The sequence below is a fragment of the Thermobia domestica genome, chromosome 3, assembly GCF_964235325.1.
Source record: "Thermobia domestica chromosome 3, izTheDome1.hap1.1, whole genome shotgun sequence".
In the NCBI taxonomy this organism is placed as follows: Eukaryota; Metazoa; Arthropoda; class Insecta; order Zygentoma; family Lepismatidae; genus Thermobia; species Thermobia domestica.
This window is the reverse complement of record NC_137456.1, coordinates 49,399,973-49,424,378: the sequence shown is the minus strand read 5'-3', so window position 1 is coordinate 49,424,378 and position 24,406 is coordinate 49,399,973. Positions and strand designations below refer to the sequence as shown.

At 34.8% G+C, this 24,406-nt stretch overlaps 1 protein-coding gene across 1 annotated transcript in view; it reads left to right on the top strand.

Annotated features, from left to right (window-relative positions):
- LOC145681772 (glycine receptor subunit alpha-2-like) overlaps positions 1-4,294 on the top strand; it is a 49,240-nt gene extending 44,946 nt beyond the window's left edge. Inside the window, exon 8 of the mRNA XM_081753384.1 lies at positions 4,078-4,294. Coding sequence (XP_081609510.1) covers positions 4,078-4,294 — 217 coding nt within the window. The remainder of the gene's footprint in view (positions 1-4,077) is intronic.
- Positions 4,295-24,406: the final 20,112 nt, after the last annotated feature.

Sequence of the window (24,406 nt, the reverse complement as noted above, 5' to 3'; positions counted from 1 at the left end):
TGTGCCTTGAGCCAGCCTGTGACCGCATCTTTCAGCTCCTCATCATCGTCAAAGCGTTGAGATTCTGGAAATTTGTGGAAACTCATCTGAAAGCTTCGAGATTATGACAAGTTTATTTCCACTAACTTTTCCATTAATTTTGTAAACGAGTTCATCAGTGATCACTGGTGGCTTGCTACTCCTCTCTTCGTCATGAATATTTGTTCGACCATTTTTAAACGAACGAACCCATTCACTAACAACTCCTTCACTTGTCACACTTGGTCTATAGACGGCACGAAGTTCCTGATGAAAATGAATAGCTGATGTCCAATATTGTTTTACCGTAAGAAAACGTATAAAAGCTCGCCCCCCGCACTTGGCGGGGATTTGTATTGCAACACACACACATTTTGAGACGCTACAAAAGTGGAACTAGTGATCAGACACCTTCACTCTACCACGCCTAGATGCAGACTGATCTACTGCGCACGTTTGTGCAAAGATGGTAGTGCTGCCCTCACTACTTCAAGAACAATGACCAATCGGAAGTTATTTTCCGAACGCGTCGCATACTATGTTCGAAGGAAGAATGCAAAGTTATCAATATTCATTAATTTGTCCTTACTATGATTACTATGTTCGAAGGAATTATCAATATTCACTCATTTTCTCCTTACTATGATTACTATGTTCGAAGGAATTATCAATATTCACTCATTTTCTCCTTACTATGATTGCTATGTTCGAAGGAATTATCAATATTCACTCATTTTCTCCTTACTATGATTACTATGTTCGAAGGAATTATCAATATTCACTCATTTTCTCCTTACTATGATTACTATGTTCGAAAGAATTATCAATATTCACCCATTTTCTCCTTACTATGATTACTATGTTCGAAGGAATTATCAATATTCACTCATTTTCTCCTTACTATGATTACTATGTTCGAAGGAATTATCAATATTCACTCATTTTCTCCTTACTATGATTGCTATGTTCGAAGGAATTATCAATATTCACTCATTTTCTCCTTACTATGATTACTATGTTCGAAGGAATTATCAATATTCACTCATTTTCTCCTTACTATGATTACTATGTTCGAAAGAATTATCAATATTCACTCATTTTCTCCTTACTATGATTACTATGTTCGAAGGAATTATCAATATTCACTCATTTTCTCCTTACTATGATTACTATGTTCGAAGGAATTATCAATATTCACTCATTTTCTCCTTACTATGATTACTATATTCGAAGGAATTATCAATATTCACTCATTTTCTCCTTACTATGATTACTATGTTCGAAGGAATTATCAATATTCACTCATTTTCTCCTTACTATGATTACTATGTTCGAAGGAATTATCAATATTCACTCATTTTCTCCTTACGATGATTACTATGTTCGAAGGAATTATCAATATTCACTCATTTTCTCCTTACTATGATTACTATGTTCGAAGGAATTATCAATATTCACTCATTTTCTCCTTACTAAGATTACTATGTTCGAAAGAATTATCACTATTTATTTATTTTTCCTTACTATGATTACTATTTTCGAAGGAATTATCACTATTCACTTATTTTTCCTTACTATGATTACTATGTTTGAATGAACAAAGTACGTTTACCAATATGCACAAAGTAAGTTTTCCGTTGCCATACTTGTTAAATTGTAAGAAAACAGGTTACGTTTATAAATATTAACTTAATTCCTTCTTATAATAATTAGCATATCTTTCTTTCGAGATTATTGTGTTCAAAGTAACAAGACAAAGTATCAACAAACACTTATTCTCCACCTCTCATAAATGCTATTTATACATATATTTACATTGCCAATATTCCCTTACTCTCCTTCCTGTGATTACTCTTCTAAAGACCAATGTATGATGATCACCAGTTAGTTACATATTCTTTTCTTACCACTATTACTATGTTGGAAAAAGCAAGGTGTGATGTTCAGTGTTCATTCATTTTTTCTAATCGTATTACTATTTTTTAATGAAGAAGTACAGTTAGCAATATTCACATTCTTTTAAATGTCAGGATTACTATTGCACGTGCAAATGAACAAAGTATAATGTTAAGTATTCCTTACTATTATTATTGTAGAATTATTATTGTAATTTATAATTATCATTAATATATTAATGATAATTAATATCATTATAAATCATTATATATATATATATAATTATCATATATTAATATATTATTGTATTATTGTAATTTACTAACAAGACAATACTTTCAACTTGTATGTTAAAACCAGTATACATACTAGAAATTCATTTTCCACCACAGCTAACATCAGAGTTTGTAACATGGAAGTAACATTTTATCCACCTGTTTGTTTAATAATCTGTAAACCTTCAAAGTGAACTACTAACCTTCAATTTAGTAGATACTATCTACATGAAAGTACTCCCAAAAACATGATCTTCTACATCATTCATTAGAACTTAAAAAGCAATATTTGAATTTTATAAAAGTTGCTTTTATATTAAATTGACCTTAAATAGTTTCCAACACGTTTATGACAACTAAGCAATAAGCTACTTATATTACCATTCTCTAGAATTGCACACTGCATCACAACAATTGTCTTCTAACTGAGTACTATTTAAAAACAAGAATTTTAGGAAAACTAAAGATGGATCAAAAGATTGTGATCTTGGCCAATACCAGTACATAGGTTTTGGATCAGGGACCACAAAATTTTTGAACGGCCCCTAAATCGAGTTTTCGTACTTTCTACAAAATAAGCATATCATATTGACTTAAGTGATACTTTGGGTTTGACTACATTATATATAGTTCTCCAGATATAAGGCCTTCAAGAAAATTTTTGATTGAAACATATTGGATCTTTTGGGCCAAGATAAAGTTTTCAATATTCAGTCATATTGTAGCTATGTATAGTAATCTATTTACACTTGATAAACTCAATCTTATAGTTACACGTGTATTATAAGAAACTTAACGTATCTTTATGATTGATGTATTAATGGACAGAGAACAAGATTGTTTTGTTCCATGTTCCCTTATACTCTTGTTCACTTAATCTACCATTACCATATTCTAGCTACACAGTGTACATCAGTAGATATGTAGAGATACAATTTATTTGACACAATTTAATTGACATTTCTATTTGTTCATGCACCACGATATGTTTTCAATATACCATAACTTACTGATTTTATTAGTATTAATACGACTGTGGACTAGAGTTGCCACCTTTCCAAGCAAAATATAGGAACACTTCATGCAATTAATGGGGGAGAAATGTTCCAGCGGTACATTTTTCTTAATAGGTAATGTAAGTATTTGTAAAGAGAGCGGATCGTATTCATCTAATTAATAAAAGGAAAATGAAACATTTAACTCATATAGGATCTATATCATGTAATATACGCTGTATAACAAAAACATATAGTAAATTTAAATAGTGTGAAGCTGATACAAAGGCATATATGGTACGTAATTGATTAAACGCGAAGTAAGTAATGTAAATAGTTGACGTATCCCAAAACTTCAATACATTTTTTGTTGTAGGTACAGTACCTATTTTGTTATTGCTGTTATTTTGTTTCTACTGTTGCTACTACTAAGTCTACTCTTGCTCCTGCTGCCATTTAAATGTGTGTTTCTAGATACTTGTTTTTATCTTGTCAAGCCTATATTCACCAATTATAAAGTTATGAAATTCAATACATTACGTATGGTAATTTTGTGTTGCCGGGTATGTTGCTACGTGGCTGCCTCTGTTGTGAGGTTTCCTGTTATTTTGAAGCCATGGCATGCATTCTACTGTACATTTAAATAGTGGTCATTTCGATAATACTATCTCACACGAATATTTCCTTACAAAAGTAATTTTCCTTGCTACGACTTTTTTAAATGATGTATAACATGTATATTTTTTGTAAGACCCTCAGATTCTATGTAAATCTACTACTTTTCTATGTTATTTTTATTCCATTGTTTTGTATACAGTCTTTAGTAAGTTTCAAGCACTGTACTTTTGTGTAAAACATTTGAATACGCATAATGAATTGTGATGTATTTTCAGATCACATGTTCCACCATCTCTCAATATTCAAGCAATCGACATATGGTTGCTAAGCTCAATTATATTTGTGTTCTGCGCTCTGTTGGAATACGCTTTTCTCCTCTATATGATCCGTAGTGGATACAATACTCCAACATATGAACGAAGTAAGGTTTTCTACACATCAGCAGTGTACTCGTTGAAGCGCAGTTCTAAGAAATCAGATCAGGTAATGTGAGACTAAAAACTCTAATATTAAGCTTTAGTATATAAAGATTCACAATTATATATTTACAAGCAGTCTGCAAGATGGTACTTCATTTCTTGAACTATTTTAGGTAAAATAACGAGGCGAAGTCAAAAAGTAAATGGACTTCCGAGAAAAAGTACATTTATTCTAATGATAGAAAACTGAAACATACATTATTTTTCTACATAATGTCGCTGCAGTTCAACGCACTTTTCCAACGTTTCACAAGATTTTTGATTCCGTCGAAGAAAAAGTTTTTCGGTTGCACCTATAACCAATTTTGCACAGCATCAATGACTTCTGAATCGGTTGCAAATCTTCTTCCCCGAGCGCTTCCTTCAGTGGAATACGCTGAACCGTAACTGATATGTAAAGTATTGGCGATTTCGTCCGTCCACTGTGATTCGTCTGTTTTCCATCACCATACCCTCAACGACTCTCAAGTCGTTGACGTCGATGCCCTGCCCGATCTTTCCTTGTCACATAAAGAAGTTTTTTTTTTTATTATAAACGCTCTATCCTTTCGTAGATTTTGCTTCCCAATAAACAGTTGTCATCATATTGTGCTTGCATTCGACGAATAATTTCCTCCTTGTTGCAGATCGATAATGAAGCTGCCATATTTAACGGTCTGCTACACTCCAACGACTAACGCGGGAATAAGTGTGACACGTTGTATAGAAGTGTTGCAGACGATGTTAATTCAGCGCTGGATACTAGCAGGGTTACCAAACTCTAGTGCGAGAAGTTGCAAATCCTTTTACTTTTTGATTTTCCCCTCGTATATGTCTCGAATACTTGGTTATTGAAGTGTTAATACGATATAAATTAAAAGTGGAAGTTACTGTACAAAAACAAGAACTAATTCCAACAATTATTATTATTAATGACTCTGGCTTTTGGCCGGTTGACTTTTTATTTTTATTTTTTTTTTATTATTATTTTTAATATTAGGTTTGGGCATAGAAATGTTTCTTCCATATTTCTCGATCTTCAGCTTCCTCTTTTAAGTTCCAATATCTTCTTGTATTTTTCAAATCATCGATCACTTATGTTATTTTTCCTTTTCCTCGCTTTCCTTTCATCTTTCCTTCTATGGCGGTATGAAGAATACAATTTCTTCGCAAGATGTGTCCAATCTACTGACCTTCCTACGAAGGATGCTGGCTAAAAGCGTCCTCTTCTTTCCTACTCGTTTTAAAATATCTTCGTTTGTTACTTTTTCTGTCCATTTTATCTTCTGCATTTTCATGCAGTACCACGTTTTGAAGCTTCCTAAATAGTTCCTCTCTAACTTACATAATGTCCAAGTTTCCGAACCATATAGTCCAATACTCCATTTATAGAACTTGACCAACTTTTTTCTTAGTCCAATAATAAGCCTGCTAGTTAAGAGTGATCTTTTCTTGTTGCATGCTTATTTGGCTATGGCAATTCTAGCTGGTGGGTGATTGAATGAACGAAAGTATGTAATGGCGTGGCGCGTAATATAGTCAAAAATATTTTGCTCTTTCGCTAATAGTGAGTGAAACAAGTAGAATAGAAGCTAGTACAAACAACTTTAAACATTAAAGGTAATTTCATGTGAAATTAGTTTCAAATTATTTTTAACACGTTTGTTTCTGGTCACCCCTATAAGATAATAACTATAAAGCGCATTATTGTCGCAATGTAAACTTTTGCAAATAAAAGATTACACTGGTATACAAAATTTTGCTTATTATTATTTCTTGATGAATCTCTATGTATTTTGACCCCCTGAACACGAATCCGGCACTTATTTTTATGTAGTGTAAATATTTTCAGTGATATAAGCATGTTTTATTTTTCTACCTATACTGGTTTATGCAGAGCGAATTGCGTGCATTTATTTCGATACTCGCTAGGTGGTAGCGCATTTGTTATTAAATATAATTGTTCGGAATAGCAAACAGAGAATATAGATTCTAAAGATGCATAACAGAATTGTAAACTGATTAAATAGAGTCCAAGCAATAATCAAGCTGTAGCCAATTCTGGTAGTAATGAAATGGTTGCAAAGTGCTGCTTCCACATTTTTCACAGTTATTTTATATTATCGTATTAGTCTATCTGAGTGTACGTGTGCGTAGTTAAATGTCAGTGTGTAGTTAATGTATTTGAGCAACATGTCGTCGGGTCGGAAGTGCAAGTTGTGTGCGGATTCCTTTTGTTATGTGTGTGGATACTATATTGGTCCGAAGCAGGTGAAACATAGGATTGTGCCTGGAACAAAATTTTGTGCAGCCTGTAAAGCTTACTTCGGAATGGCGGTTGGGGATCTTGACAAGCCATAGGCCCCACATGTGTCTTGTGGTAATTGCTGGTCGACGTTGGAACATTGGTTGCGTGGGAATAGGAAAAGCATGCCGTTTGCCATTCCGCGAGTGTGGAGAGAACCTACCAACCATCATGATGGTTGTTATTTTTGCATGATCGACTTGACGCACTACAAGAAAGGCAAGAACAGACATCAGCTACAATACCCAAACATACCATCCTCCCGAGCACCTGTTCCGCATAGTGAAGAACTCCCTATTCCCTCACCTCCGCCCCAAACGGTTTTCAGTGAAGAAGCAGCTCATTCCGACAGTTCAGATAGTTCGTTCGTTTTGGAAGATAGTGAGAAACCTCATTTACTGAACCAAAAAGAACTAGATGATCTGATTAGAGATCTACAATTACCGAAAAATAAGTCCGAATTGCTTGCATCACGACTCAGACAGTAGAACTTTCTACTTCCTTCCTGCAAAATATCTAAGTACAGAAGCAGACACCAACGTTTTTCCGTTTATTTTGCTGTTGAGGATTCATTGTGCTACTGTACAGATATCAGTGATCTTTTTAGGGCAATTGGCTTTCAATATGAACCAAAGGAATGGCGACTGTTCGTAGACAGTTCGAGTACTAGTCTGAAGGCTGTTATTTTGCACAACGGAAACCAGTATCCTTCAATCCCTGTTGCATATTCCATCCACATGAAGGAAAGTTATTCAAGTGTGAAACTGATGTTGGAGAAACTTAAATATGAGGAACATCAATGGGACGTGTGTGGGGATTTCAAAATTATTGGTTTTCTTCTTGGGTTGCAAAGTGGTTATACCAAATATTCCTGCTTTCTGTGTCTGTGGGATAGTCGGGCAACTAACCAGCATTATGATCAAACCGTGTGGCCTGAAAGAACGGAGCTTATTCCAGGAACACATAATGTGATAAATGAAGCATTAGTGCCCACGGAGAAGATTCTCATGCCAACATTACATATTAAGCTGGGATTGGCAAAACAATTTGTGAAAGCTCTGGATCGCAATTCACCTGCCCTACATTGTATCAAACAAATGTTTCCAGCTTTATCAGAGGCAAAAGTTCTGGCTGGCATTTTCACAGGGCCTCAGATTCGTGTCATGCTTAATAGTGCTACACTTAAACAAAAAATGTCGGAGTTGGAAAGAAACGCTTGGGAGGCTTTTCATAAGTTGGTGACGGGATTTCTTGTGCATAACCGAAGTGAAGCGTTTGATCACCAAGTTAAGACACTCATTGATCAATATCGAGCATTGGGATGTAGAATGTCTTTAAAATTACATATGCTTCATTCACACTTGGATTTCTTTAGGGAGAATTTAGGGGATGTTAGCGAAGAGCACGGGGAACGTTTCCATAAGGACATTCAGGTAATGGAAAGCAGATACCAAGGAAGGTGAGACTGTGCAATGATGGGTGATTATATTTGGGGGTTAGTCCGTGACGAAGTGAACGTTTCCCATAAAAGAAAAAGAACTACTAACCTCCACTTTTGATTACGGAATTCCAGCACTTGATGAACACTTTCCTCCAATCTCAAGTACTTTTGTATATAAGAAATGTAATATTCATATATTTTGGTATTTGTGTATTGTTTTGTAGATTTTTGTTACCCAGAAAGTTGATGTCCAAAATGTGTGTGTTATGTTTGTAGTTCAATGTTCCTATAAGATACAATTGTATAATATGTTACTGTTTCAATAAAATCTGGTATGCTTATATCATCACAAATTTTGACATTACGGGAAAATAACTGTCATACTCGTTTTCAGCGGGTGCAAATCATTAAGAAACCGACGAAAAACCAACATAAGCACGACCTTCATCAAAATTTGTATACCAGTGTTATATATCAAGCTATTATATTTTAAGGCCTATAGTATAATCTGCAAGTTAATCGAGTATAGAGATTTTCATCTATCCTATAATCTTTGCATACTGGTTTTTAGTTCTTATAGCAATGTACGAATTAGCTTATTGGTGCTGCTTTACATACGAGACCCGTTCTCAGCGAAAGGATTCATTGCGTGTTTATTTGCCACACGTGTCTCTAAAGGGTTCACGAAATGTATTTTTTATTTGAAGTTTAACGGAAAGAGATAACTGTTGACTAAACGAGAGATGGCGTGGGTCACACGACTCACTGACCCACCACCCATCGTGATCCACCACCGACCGTGACCCGCGACCCACCACGATCCACCATCCATCGTGACCCACTCTGACCCACCACCCACCATGATCCATTCTCACCCACTGTGACCCTTTCTGACCCACCAAAATTCATCGTCATCAACTCCGACACATGATCCACGGCCTCTTCTCTACTGACTAAAGAATTTACACTTGTAATGAAACCAGTCTGTGAATCTCTAACTAATCGGAGTTTGAATTTCCAGGGTCAATCCCTCAAGCACCACTCTGTTACAATAACGATGGATCTGACCTTTACGATATAAAATGGTAAAGAGTTTGTCATGATCCAAATTACGATGAATTTCAATTAAATTATCATAGTATAATTATTTCCTTGTTGAATTATCGATACTTTTTAGTGAAAAAAGGATGAAATTTGAAAGTCTCAAATCAAGGTAAGTAGACAAACGTAAAGGGAAAAAAGTATAAAATTTTGCATATAATTATGCGTACAGTCCAAACTTAACAATGTCCGTGTAATTAAGCTTACAGTACAAATTTTATGTCTATTTTTCTCACAACTTTATGGGTTGATTTCCCTATGCTCTAAGCGCTCCATATAAAAAACATAAGCTTCAGCAATTATTATAGTAAAAAGCAAAGGTATATGAAGCGAAGCACTGTATTTTTTTATTTCTCAATTAGGAATTGTTTCTGACTTTGTATTTTTACAAATCAACCCATTACTAATTTTCCATAAGTAGAAAGTGCTCCTCCTCCACAAAGAAGAATTTTAAAAATGCTAGGACACGTTCTGTTTATTTTCAATCAAGAGTTAATATACGGAATTTCAGTTCCGTAACTTTAACGGCTTGCGATATACTCAATTTTTTTTTCGCAAAATTTCGGATCCCCACTATCCCCTTAGTATAGGTATTATAATGAAAGCGATATGATAATATTCCAGTTTGGATTAAGGCCTATCTATATACTAAAAGACATTTCATTTGACTTTGCAATTTGGCCGTAATGATCAGGCACACATAGTTACATTCAATTTTTATATAATAATTTATATATTGCAATGATTCAAAAATCAATTTTTTCAGTAGTTAGCTCCTCTAAAACTCAGAGGCTGTGTGCCTATTGCTATTATTACAATTACAAATATCAATATCAAAAAGTGCCTGAAGTTCTTTTTTCACTCAGATATACTCATTTGAGGTAAGTAAACAGAAACAATTGAAAAACGAAGGGAAATGGAGGCCTTAAAAATAAAAGGTAGACAAATTCACCAGTGTTCGGAAGATGCTGTCTACAATGCAGTGAGCAGAGTGGGTCAGTAGGTCTGAGTGAGTCGGTGGGTCAGAGTGGGTCATGGTGGATGATAGGTCGCAGTGGTTCACATAATGTTGACCCACTGACCCACTCCATCTCTGGACTCAACACAAATTCGTAAATAAACACAAACGTGCATTTCCAGCAAAAGAAATAATGGGATATCACGCCCAATTAATACAAAATAATGAAAGCATACGTTGAGTTGTTTTAGGTTTCTTTCCTTATGTTTTTATTGTCAATCCATTTGTTTACTTATCTGGGTAGAGTTCCAGATTTAACGGAGAGGCCACTTCACACTGAAAACTTTAAAATCAACAATGACAAAATGGGAAGGAATTTTGGAACCAAGTTGTCCAGGGTATTTTGAAAGTACCATTCCAGCATTCACGTGATGAGCATAGGGAAAATTTGACAAAAAAACTCGAAGTAGTGAATCTAATATAAATAAAATAAAGAGTTTGTTTGTATGTTTGTCTGCCTGTCTGTGTGCGGCCTGGGGACCAGACGAGTGGACCGAGAGTTGCCAAATTTTAGTCAAGGATAGCCCAGATCAAGACGAAGCCCTTTTTTCAAATTTCAAACCAGGGGGTCTCAGGAGGGCGTTTACCGGAACCGGCGTTAAATTTTAGTTACAAATATGCATAATTGCAATTACAGTATTATAAACATTTATTCAAAGTAGTTTACCTAAAGCAAAGAAGAAACTTACTAAAAATTAGGTACAAAGTTGAATAACACAAATAAGCCATTAGTAATACAAGTATACATTTTCCATAACTCGTAATTTTCCACCTTAAAACAAATCTGAAATCGGGTTTATTTCCTGTTGGTAACTTTTTCGTGGTAAATCATCCGCAGCGGAATGATGTCAGCCAAGAAATAACTAGCTCGTCTACTTTGAGCTTGTCTAGCGGTGGGTCATTAACATTGATGAGCAACAAGTTAGACAATGTTTGAGCACTTAGTCTATTTCTAATATCAGTCATCTGTAAATTCATAAGGGGGAATCTCCGTTCGCACCCTGTCGTGGAAATTGATAATACTTCTACCCGATTTCTGCATCTCCTCATCAACAATCTGTTTGTTAGACTTAAGTCTGATAACGATTTTTCTTGGTCAATTGTGAAATACTCAGCAAGAAGTATCATCTCTCTATCACCATACACCATCTTTTCCATATCGACCATGTCAGTTGGCAATGTCGACTCATAGAGTACAGAAACTTCATCTACCACGCCTTCGATAGCGAATCTTATGAATAAATTATCAATTAAAGCCTGATAAACTTATGATTTCTAATTTGTTTATAAATTTAATTTGTGTAATTACACATGAAGGTTTGATGTCATTACCAAGTTCCGTACCCACCAAGATATTTGGTGGTTTGTTGGTGAGTTGATAGGAACAAAGACAAAGAGTCCAAGCGTCTTAGGGTGACAGAATCCAAGACTTTTGCGACCAAGGAGTGTGTATAGGTACCAGAGACCGAGCGTCCTAAAGAGAAGGATAAACATTTAGACGCCCGCCAGAGATTTTAACAAAATCGTAGACTTTCACTTTGCGGACTAGTGACCCCACTAATTATCACAGAATCATGATTCACACAACGTTGGAAAGCTTAGAAACCATAGATTCCAACGAGGTAACATTGTGAATTCCCTGCCATATTCATAGAAGGCGTAATTAGGAGCTAAGCTATTGATGTTTGAAGTAAAAAATAAATGTAATTTACGACAAAAAAAATGAAATTCCAAAAATACGACAACTTTACCCCCTCCCTACTCTCATATAAGTAAGAAGTGCAAATACAGGATATTACCATGTAGTGGCCTACTTCATTGCTTCACATACCAATTATTATGAGTGTACCCCCAAGTGGGGATGAAACCTGTTAAAAAAACAAAACATACGTCTCAGATATGTTTTCAATAGATTTTTCAGACATACCCTGATTTCAAGAATGGTCCAAAGTAGGTAGGAGGTAAACCTTGACAACAGACATCAATGTTTCGGAGGGAAAACGGAAATGGTAGGAACCGGTAGCTCTATGTTTCTTTGTGTTCGGAATAACGTGTGATGATATGCATTTCGTTACGGTATATTTCACGATTTCGTCACTTATAAGAGTCAAAGAACACATCACACCATACGTTTTTCCCAGTACGAGAAACCGTGCTGTTGACGATCCTTAACACTTCCAACATAGCGCCAAAGGATTCCGTGTTCACTGCTATCAAGGCTTATCGTTTGCCTACCTTGCATTAATCATAATTCAGAGCATATCTCAAAATTCGGTTGATGACATGCCAGAGAATTTCACCCTGCAGGAAATAATCTGTACATCAATTGAACACTAATGAAACGTGCATTTTTAGATTGCGTATACGTGACTTCCTTTATGCTGATAAGGACCATCATCCACAGTCTCGAACTCGAAATAGGGCCTCTTGAAATTTGGCTTTTTCGCAATTTTGGGCAGCTCTAGCCCTGAAACTATGCACTTTTCGCCATAGGTCCATATAAACTTTTTTTCTTACTTTGATGTGAGGAAAGCTGCATCTTTAGGAATACAATGATACCAATTTATCTTCCTACCTTAATTAAGGGATGAGCTATCGAGGTTTAAAGCAGCAGTAGCGTCACTGCCCTTTTAAAAGTAAAGCTTAGAGACTTTGCGTCACAGAGAGTGGTGAGGTACTGCAAAGACCAGACGTTCTAGGAAAGTAGTTCTCAGAGACTAGGCGTCCTAGAGAGTGGTAAGAATAAAGAACCTCCCAGAGATCAGGAATCCTAGAGAGTGGTAAGAATAAAGAACTTCTCAGAGACCAGGGATCCTAGAGAGTGGTAAGAAGCTCTCAGAGACCAGGCATCATAGAGAGTGGAAAGATTAAAGAAGCTCTCAGAGACCAAGCATTCTAGAGAGTAGTAAGAATAAAGAATCTCTCAGAGACCAGGTACCCTAGGGAGGCGTAAAAATAAAGAAGCTCTCAGAGACCAGGCATCCTAGAGAGTGGTAAGAATAAAGAATCTCTCAGAGACTAGGTACCCTAGGGAGGCGTAAAAATAAAGAATCTCTTAGAGACCAAGCATCCTAGAGAGTGATAAGAATAAAGAACCTCTCAGAGACCAGGGATCCTAGAGAGTGGAAAGAATAAAGAATCTCTCAGAGACCAGGCATCCTAGAGAGTGGTAAGAATAAAGAAGCTCTCAGAGACCAAGCATCCTAGAGATTAGTAAGAATAAAGAAGCTCTCAGAGACCAGGTACCCTAGGGAGGCGTAAAAATAAAGAATCTCTTAGAGACCAGGCGTCCTAGAGAGTGGTAAGAATAAAGAAGCTCTCAGAGACCAGGCATCCTACAGAGTGTTAAAAATAAAGAAGCTCTCAGAGACCAGGCATCCTAGAGAGTGGAGGTGCTGGTCGGTGAAGATTAATGGCTTCTGCGGTGTTCTGACTCCTTTTATTCATAAATGTTGCTGAATTTGTTAATCTTCATCACTTGACGATCGTTGTATCTTGACGATGTCATCTTCGTGGTTGTTATCTAAAGTCCTTTGCAACCAGTACGTGATGTTGGGAGCACATGTAGAACCTTACCGTATACAATCACAGAGATGACTGAACTTTTACCTATGAGATTCATATTAAGTCGTATCGGTATAATAATCATACAAGTATATATAATTGCTATTATCAGCTCTTTAATATTTGGTAAATCTTCTGTTTTCACAATTTCACTACACCCCAGGATATTCTTGACGGTCTCATGTCCTGGTATTTTTTCCCAAGGCGTTTAATCTCCTCGTTAGAATCTCAGGCATAATTATATTCACAATAACTGAAATATCTTAAGTTCGCAACAAGAAACTTTGTAAGAGTCTGTGTTAATGTAAGCAAAACAAACTTGTATTTTTTTAAAAAAAAAATCTACGTAAAATGATGCGCAAATATAGTACAAAAATAAAATCAGATTAATATCTCTATTGTTTGCAATTTAGGAACCTCTGTATATTTTAACGAGTGTATGAAGACATAAGACTCGTACCTACAATTTTAATGTTGATCCAAACCACGCATACTCCTCCAAGGAATCAAACCTGAATTTCCTGTACGAAAAGTGAACATATTAATAAGTAAACTCTGGAAAAGACAGTCTAAAGAGGATCACGCGAAATTGAAGTCTAATGCACTTTTTGCAGTAAGAAAAGCTGCGTATCTTTTTATTGCAGGCAACCAACAATGTTTTGCTGCTATACGTGTTGCATAGAAGCTAGGGAATGTCATGCATTGTCAACTATACAGCACGTTAAACTCACTCGCCATTGCCCATGCACGTAGAGCGCTGCAAGTTTTGCAGTAAGCAGTGATGAAAATTTTCCGGGAAAATTTTCCGATTCATAAAAACATACTCCACTTATTCCTACTTCGTTGTTTAGCCGTGGTGTGAAGAGAAAAATTTTCTTCTATATTTTTCTGGAAAATTTTCCGTTCTTAACAAATATCAGTGATCAAGTAACAATTCCTCAGTATTCATAAAATCAATCAACTTCATGTATAGAAATGTTAAAAAGTGAAAGATCGTTTAAAGAATCTGAAAATTTTCATGGCTCAGACAATTTTCAGTACTATGTAGGAACAAGTGAAACAATTTTTCATGAATCGAAAAATTGACTATCCTATACAGTGATGAAAATTTTCCGCAAAATTTTCAAACGGAAAATTTTCCGATTCATAAAAACATACTCCACTTATTCCTACATCGTTGTTTAGCCGTGATGTGAGGTGGAAAATTTTCTTCTATATTTTTCTGGAAAATTTTCCCTTCTTAACAAATATCAGTGATCAAGTAACAATTCCTCAGTATTCATAAAATTGATTGAATTCATGTATAGAAATGTTAAAAAGTGAAAGATCGTTTAAAGAATCTGAAAATTTTCATGGCTTAGACAATTTTCAGTACTATGTAAGAACAAGTGAAACAATTTTTCATGAATCGAAATATTTTCTGTCTTGTATGGAAAAATTAAAGAACTCTTCATGAGTCGGAAAATTTTCATAATTTTGAAGCAAAAATTAAATCAACTTTTTGCGAATTGGAAAATTTTATTTCTCTGTAGAAACAAGTGAAAGGAATTTTCATTAATCGGAAAATTTTCATCACGATGTAGAAACAAGTGAAAAAAACTTTTCATAATCCGGAGAATTTTGGATATTATGTATAGTGATATTTGGTGGAAAATTTTCCACTATATTTAACTGCACATTCAGCTATAAAATTCAACTCCTGTAGAGGAAAGTTAGACAGCAACAAATTATAATTTTCCAGTTAGCTTTCGGAAACCAGAAAATTTTCTATTTTAAGTTGGAAAGTAAAAATATACAGTGTTTCTCTCTCTCTCTTTCTCTCTCTGTGTGTGTGTGTGTGTGTGTGTGTGTGAGAGAGAGAGAGAGAGAGAGAGAGAGAGAGAGAGAAGTTGAATTGAGTTGATTTTGAGTTTAACGTCCTTCTCAGCAGCGAGACCATATAAGACGGGACCAACTAATTAACGTGGAATCCGAACTACATGAGCTCCCGCTGGGAATCAAAGAAAGGTCTTGCATGCCAAAAGGCGCGTATGCTAACCGCTTAGCAACGAAGGAGCTCGCAGAGAAAGAGAGAGAGAGAAGCACTGTGTAAAATTTTACTTCTCAACTTGAAATATTAGAAAATTTTCCCGTTCCCGAAAGCTAATTGAAAAATTATAATTTGTTGCTGACTAACTTTCTTCTACAGTAATTCAATTTTGTAACTCTATGTGCAGTTATATATAGTGGAAAATTTTCCACCTAACATCACTATACACAATATCCATAATTCTCCGGATTATGAAAAGTTTTTTTTTCACACTTGTTTCTACATCGTGATGAAAATTTTCCGATTCATAAAAATTCCTTTCACTTGTTTCTACAGAGCAAAAAAACTTTCCGATTCACAAAAAGCTGTTTTACTTTTTGCTTCAAAATGATGAAAATTTTCCGACATAAAAACCGAAGTTATTCAATTTTTCCATATAAGAGAAAATATTTCGATTCATGAAAAACTGTTTCATTTGTTCTTACATAGTACTGAAAATTGTCTGAGCCATGAACATTTTCAGATTCTTTAAACGATCTTTCACTTTTTAACATTTCTATACATGAATTCAAACAATTTTATGATTGCTGAGGAATTGTTACTTCATTACTGATATTTTATTAGAACGGAAAATTTTCCGGAAAAATATAGCGGAAAATTTTCCGGAAAATTTTCCGCGGAAAATTTTCCACCTCACATCACTAGCAGTAAGGAAAGCAACGTAGCCTTTTATTACAGACAACCAACAATGCTTGGCTGTTTTACATGTTGCATAACAGCTAGGTAATATCGTGAATTTTAAACTAAACATAATTCGAAAATTTATCTTTCGTTTTCGAGTTATCGTGTGGAGGAAGAGAGAACCATCAGAATGTTATAAGCTCTATTAAGTATCCTAATAATCTATAAGTAAATTCGATTTTCTTTTCACTTAAAATCTACTTTTTATACAAATCTTTACCAACTATATTATTGTGTTACACAAATGTATTTTACTCATTTTGTCTTTCTCAACAGGTGGAGAAGATGAAGTTTTGGTGCGTTGTGGTGAAGACGTGTATGCGACAGTGTATTCCTTACTGCAAATCCTGCATTTTCTCTACAAACAGCAAATGGAATGTCCTTGACAAAGGGTCACTTGTCATTTTTCCAATCTTATATTTCCTTTACAATATTGGTTATTGGTGTTTCTTCGCAAAAATGTTTAACGAGGACAAAAATTTTAATTGCCCAAAGCCATGAAGGTAATTAAAGATCAAAAATGAATAATTCATTAACAGCTTAGAACAAAATGTATAATTTCAATCCAGTGTACTTATATGTTAAATGTAATATTCAAACAAAATTGACGAACCATTTTCATCAAGATATACAATAAAATCCGTAATGTAGGCCTACTAAATTATTATGCCAAGACCCGTACAGAAGAAGATGATGATCTCAGAACAAACGTGTAGTGTAGGCATATATGTTAATCGTTACCTCGTCATACTTTACTTTTCCATCAATAAGCAATAAACCAAGGACCTGTGTGAAACCTTCAGTTCTTGATTGCTTTACAAATTGATATCATATACCCAATATTTTCTTTCCGTCTTTCAGACAGAAAGGAATGGAATAGTTACAAAATCTCTTTTGTAACAGTAATAAAAATGTGGCAATGTACTTAGTATCGTCCTGTTGATTTAAAGAAATCTGTATCAGCATCAGTATTTCCCTCACTTCTATATATTTTATGTTATCTTCTTGTTCAGCAAGCAACAATTAGTCATGTGCTATTAATTTCGGATTTAAAAGTGCACTAAGAAAGTAACTAAGTTTTTTTCATAATAATTTGTATATTATCGTCGCAGAACAAACTTAATACTTCGAAAATCTATTGCGGAGTCATCCCACCCTTGAAACAATATAAGGCAGTATTTTTCTACGAGAACCGGAACGAATCCCTCCCAGCTTTCTCGTATATACAGTGCTTCAGGACAGAGGTTAGAGGCTCTATTCTATTCCCTCCTTTCTCATCCACCACAAGGAGGAAGAGAACGAAGAATTTCTTCAGTCACATTAAAAGTGTGACTATATTGTACGTAAATCCAGGCGTTAAAGGACTGTCTTGTGAGTCATATTAAAGCTAGAGAGAGCAAAGTGATATCACGTAAACAGAGTGTAACATCAAGCATCGTGACTTACGCTATGATGCCAAATGTCTCACGAACATCAATCATGGAAGCAAACTCCATATTAAAATAACTAGAAAAAGATGTTGGATCGTTCCTTATTATAGAAAGAAATGTCCACATTTTTAAAACTTTTCTTCGTATTAATAGGAAAATCACGTGACTTCCTGGAGGCAACATTGAAAAAATCTAGTTCCGTGGAGATTCAGCACAGAGCCTACAGTTTACACTTAGCACTGAAGCTTTGGCAACAATACCGAGTAGAATATGGCATTGTCACTCAACGCATAAAGAGTAATGAGTCAAATAATTGGTTCCAACGAATTGACGCTGCTAGGCAATTGAAACTGATACATTACTTCTTTCATAGATGGCACTATATGTTCTGGACGGCTTATTACTAATGACGTAATATTTCAATGTGTCCGATAACCTGAATCGCCTAAAGCACCTGTTAATCAAGAACAAGAAAAATCTCGACAGCATCTGCGACAAGAAAACCAAGCATCCGCTCCCTCCCCCAACCCTCTATCTAGCCATTCCAAGGCAGGCAGGAAAGATATCAGCATGAGGGGGATGCACCAAGGACACTTCCGTAAGTACAAAAACATTCGAAGTGAGAGGTGAAGGTGACAATATAGTTAAGGGGAAAGATGGCTATTTTAATATATATATTCAAAACGTAAGGGGAACTCGTACCAAATTAAGAACGCTGACCGAAAATATATTAAGTAACAATTATCAGGCAATTGCATTAACTGAATCTTGGCTTACTAACAGTCATAATGACTCTGAATTCTTTGATTCGCGGTATGTCGTGGTAAGAGCTGACATAAATATTGTTACTTCTGGTAAGAAATTGGGTGGTGGTGTTGTATAAGCTGTAAATAAAAATATCATGTGCAGAAAATTGCTTCCCCAAACATTCCTGGTGTTGATTGTATTACAGTAAAAATTTTTGTAGATACGGTTAATTGTATATATATTGGTCTTGTATATATTGCACGTGGGTCAAATCAATCAACATATAGAGAATATTTTGAATACATATTTAGTGTACTACAACCAAAGAGTAAGATTCTTCTGACAGGCGATTATAATCTCTCACAGGTCACAGGAACTGATTTCAAGTTTTTAACATCTACTGGAACCTGTCAAGAGTTATTTCACTTAATGAATTTTTATAATTTACAAACCTTCAATAATATTAAAAACTCATATGGTAAAACGCTTGACCTAATACTCTCGAATCTTACCAGCGTAGAGGTCATACACGAACACCCTCCCCTTTTACCGGAGGATGCTTATCACCCAGCCCTCCTAGCTGAATATAAGTGTATTAACTTTAGAAATGCTAAGTGTACAAACAAAAGCAAAGTAAGAGAGTATAATTTTTTATAAAGCTGACTTTGATAAACTGTAACGCGAAATATCACTAACAAATTGGAAACCTATCACATAGTTTGACTGTAGATGGCTCTGTGGATTTTTTCTATAATATACTCTATTCTATTTTTGACCGATGCATCCCGAGAAAAAGAGCTAAATTCAATTATCCTACTTGGTTTTCAAGTGACATAATTAGATTAATTAAGAGCAAATCATATCACCATAAGAAATGGAAGCGGGGTTCTCGGGACGAACTTTATCACTACAATAAATTTAAAGAATTGAGAACTCTTACTAAAAAAGAAATTTCTAATGCATACAATATATATTTAAACAACTGTGAGGCCAATATTATAAATAATCCTAAGACTTTCTGGGCGTATATTAAGAATAAAAATATTAATTCGGGAAGTAATATCTTTCATTATGATGGTCAAACTTTGAGTGACGATGCTGATATTGCAAACGCGTTTATGGCAAATTTTCAAGTGACACACAATAAATCGAGCTACAATCTTATTCCTATGGGGTAACACAATAATTCGAAAATCCTGGACAAATTAAACATTAACTCTATAGAAATCGAAGATGTGGAGAATGCTATTTAAAAACTTAAACCACGGTCATCTTGTGGATCGGACAAAATTCCACCATATATCATTAAAGGCTGCTCAGAAATACTGAAACATCCCCTACAAGTTATTTTTAACAAGTCAATAGCTTCTTCTACATTTCCTACGAAATGGAAGATTGGTGGCGTCTGTCCCATTCCCAAAACAGGCTTTCCTACAGACCAAATAAAAAATTATCGACCGGTAACCCTACTATCTGCCCCATCTAAGATATTTGAAATTATTATATACGAAAAAAAATTATTCGCATGTAAAGAATGAGTCAGAAAAAACCTGGCCACTTTCCTCCCTCCATATTTTCTAGTATATAAGATGAACATTGGCAGCACTGTGCATAAGCAAGGGCAGACTGTCGATCTTACTCACGAATAGATTGTCAGTTGTGAAGTGTGCATACTGTGGTAAAGAACGATGAGTCAGTTAGAAAAACGAAAACTAATTGTGAACAAATACCTCGAAAATCCAGGTATGTCCTTAAATAAATTAAGCAAACTCGTAAAATACCCTCGGTCTACTGTGCAAAATGTAATTAAAAAGTACGCACAAGATTTAACTGTTGAAAGAAAACCTGGCTCAGGTAGAAAACCGGACCCTAGCCAACCGAAGCTGGAGAAAAGGGTTACTGCATTGCTGCGTCAAAATCCTTATTTATCGGAAAGAGCAGTTGCTGGTGTGGTCAAAGCGTCCCAATCTACAGTGCACAGATTTAAGCAAGGAAAAGTTTACGATCTTTTAAAGTCCAAAAGGTACCTAACCGAGACGAAAAGCAAAAAGTGACGGCAAAATCCAGAGCAAGAAAACTCTATGATCAGTACCTTACTCAATATGGATGTTGCATTATGGACGACGAAACCTATTGTGTCGCTGATTTCAGTCAAATTCCCGGAAAGGAGTAGTACGTGGCACTGAAGAGGGGAGATTTGCAGGATAAATTTAAACAACGGAAGGCATCCAAATATCCCAAACAATATTTGATTTGGCAAGCTATTTGTTCATGTGGTAAAAAAAGCAAAGCGTTCATCACAACAGGGACAATTAACGGCGAAATTTATACGAAGGAGTGTTTACAAAAACGCTTGTATCCATTTGTGATGTCATACAGTAACTCTGTTTTCTTTTGGCCAGATCTTGCTACCTCTCACTACTCTAAAGCAGCCACTGATTGTTATAAAGAAAAGGGTATCGTCGCAGTTCGAAGAGAGGCAAATTCACCAAATTGCCCTGAACTTAGGCCAATTGAAAAATATTGGGCCCACATTAAAAGAACATTGAAAACATCAAAAGGGAAGGCGGCTGACTTGAAAACTTTTCGTCGCAAGTGGACTGCAGCTGCCAATCAAATAACAGAAGAAGATGTGCGAACTCTTATGAAGCGGATTAAGAGTAATGTACGAGCATTTTTCCATAATTAGTTCTTTATAATATATTTTGTGTGTTTATTTTTTTAAACTTTATAGTCAACTAAAATATGCAAACGACCTTTCTTCTTTTCATTTCTTTACCTACTTTTTTGGTCAAAGTTACTGGCCAAGTTTTTTCTGACTCATTCTTTACGTTCAATAATGTCTCCCTTTCAACATGGTTTCATGCCAAAGAGATCAACTATAACCAATCTCTCAGAACTCTCACATTTTATAGCTAATCAAATTGATAAGAAGGAACAAGTAGATGTAATTTATACAGATTTTTCCAAGGCGTTCGACGTAATCAATCACGATATACTTCTCAACAAACATGTGACATTCAATTTTTCACAAAATCTTCAACAACTTATAGCATCCTATCTTTGCCAACGGAAACATCGCGTTCGATACAAGAATATTTTAACTGGGGAATATGTCGTAGACTCTGTTGTGCCTCAGGGATCGAACTTAGGACCTCTGTTATTTATACTATTTGTTAACGATTACCACCTGTAAAAACATCTTCCCACAAACTTTTGTTTGCTGACGATCTAAAAATCTATCGCAATATCTCCACGGAATTAAACGCAATTTCTTTGCAAAATGACATTAATGCTATTTCCCAATGGTGTGAATCAAACAAGTTGCTACTAAATATTAGAAAATGTAAAGTAGTATTATACACCAGGAAAATAAACTATGTACACAATGTGTATACTATTTATCAAACGCCAATTGAGAGAGTGGATTATGTTACTGATCTTGGAGTCACTCTGTAGTCAAACCTATCATTCGATATTCATGTCAACAGAGTGATTGGTGAGGCCCTTAGGAATCTTGGCTTTGTGATGAGATTAGGAGGTGATTTTTCTAATACTAATGCTCTCAAAACATTATACACTGCCTATGTACGGTCTAAGGTGAAATATGCAGCGATAATATGTGGTTCTAATAGTAAGAAATATATAAATAAAATCGAAAACATTCAAAATAAATTTGTGCTTTTTTTGACATATAAAGAAACAGGTATATATCCAAAATTTGAGAACTACGAAGGTCTTCGAAACAAATATTCATTACAATCTCTTGAAAGCAGAAGAAGTCATTTCATATTATCTTTCTTACATAAAATAATTCATGGTGCAATAGATTCAGAATACGTGTTATCAGAAATCAAAATTCGCGTCCCACATAGAGCAACGAGACCCCATAATGACATATTCCATCTCTCAGCGCAAAGGACTAATGCATTAGATGTATCGCCCGTCAGAAAAATGTGTATATTATATAATAAGATGTCACAAGAACACCCAGATATAGATATTTTTAGTTACAAATAAAATTTTCATTCTACATAAATTTGTTGTATCCTGTATATCGTGCTATCTGTATTTTAACGTATATTTTACTTTCATATTATTATTTTATTATATGTATATTTTAGAGTGTATTACGATAGAATTGAGGTCATATTAGTATGTTATTATATGTGTATTTCAAAGTGTATTAAATACACTTTACAATAAGGGAAAACTGTAATTAGGCATTTGCGTGTTGTTTTCCGAAATAAATAAATAACTTTTGAAAATACTCTCGTCTATATCTTACTCTATTTTTTCAACTATTCGCTATATACACGAACCTGTTGTGTCAAAGAATGTGTTGCTACGACCCAAAATTTCTGTTTGGTGTTCGTAAAGCTCCGCAGGTATCTTGTCTAGGTAGGTATTTTATATTACGGTAGTAGCTATTTCGTCTAATGGTTGTTAAAGTTTACCTTCAGGAAATCAATGTGTATACACGTTAGTTTCCATTCCAAACGTGTATATATATTGTCTAATTTTATTTTAACTAGGGCAATATGATATTTCGATAATTTGACCGATCAATAGATATCAAATTTCTAAAGATCAATATCGATTTCTCTGATTGATATTTCTACACTTTTCGACATTTTGATATTACGATATTTTTGGATTTGACCGTACAGTTAATCTGAATTCTTTTTTTCTTATAAAAACAATTTAGCTCTATTTTTCAGAGAAAATAGATGACAGTATTTAATTATAACTTCTCGTCTTTTCAGATGCAGAATAATAGCTATTCAGCTACTCAATACTATATAAACGTAGTATCTTGTACAAAGCCGGATTAGGAACCTTAAAATCCCTAAGAACTAAACAGATTCCCTATATATATACGGAATATAAATGTAAACAGATTCCCTATATTGCAGACAATTTATATATGTAAAAATGAAGTCACTATATTTGTGACTTAATAATTCTTAAACCAGCCGACCAATTTCGATCAAATTTTCAATATAGATTAGGTTTGGACCTGAAATGTTTTTTATCGTTTTCCTTTGATGATGCAGCTTAGAGGAGGGGGAGATATTTAAAAAATGATCGCGAAAATGACCGATATTAGTGCCGAATCTGTACTTTTCGCTTTCGCTGAGATGAACAGTGACATTTCCAATACCATTTAAGTCTAAATTCAGCACTTTATGTCCAAATAAAACGTATTCTAAAAGTGCGAAGAACGGGTATTCTGCTATTTCAAAATATATCTAAACATAAATCACAAAACGATAAAAACCATAAAATTCGAAATTAATCAAAATTCACAGTAAGATCGAAAATAATATTTATTTTTGTATTCTTTCACTTTGTTAAGTTTTCTCCTATTTTTTTAACAGCAATCTTTGATCATATTCTTAATCATTGCATTATTAATCATTAGGTCTATCATTACTGTTATTATTATTTTTTTTCTTTCGCCAAAGAGATTTAGTTTCTGAGGAAATAATATGCGTGTGTGTTTTCCGTTGACGATACAGAAAGCATATAAATGTCACAAACCACATTAAAAGTTCCCCGTGGTTTTATTTAGGCTATGTAGGGGGACTTTTCCCCTTCGATTTCACGACCTTTGGAGAAATTCTGGACTATAATAGTACCTCGTATAGAATAATGGTATGTAACTTTCTTCATTTAATGTGAAGGGGTCCTTTTGCGACCCTGGTTAGCTACATCAAATGGTCCTTGAATCATGATAAATCAGTCTATTAAAAATTTCTGTGTTGCC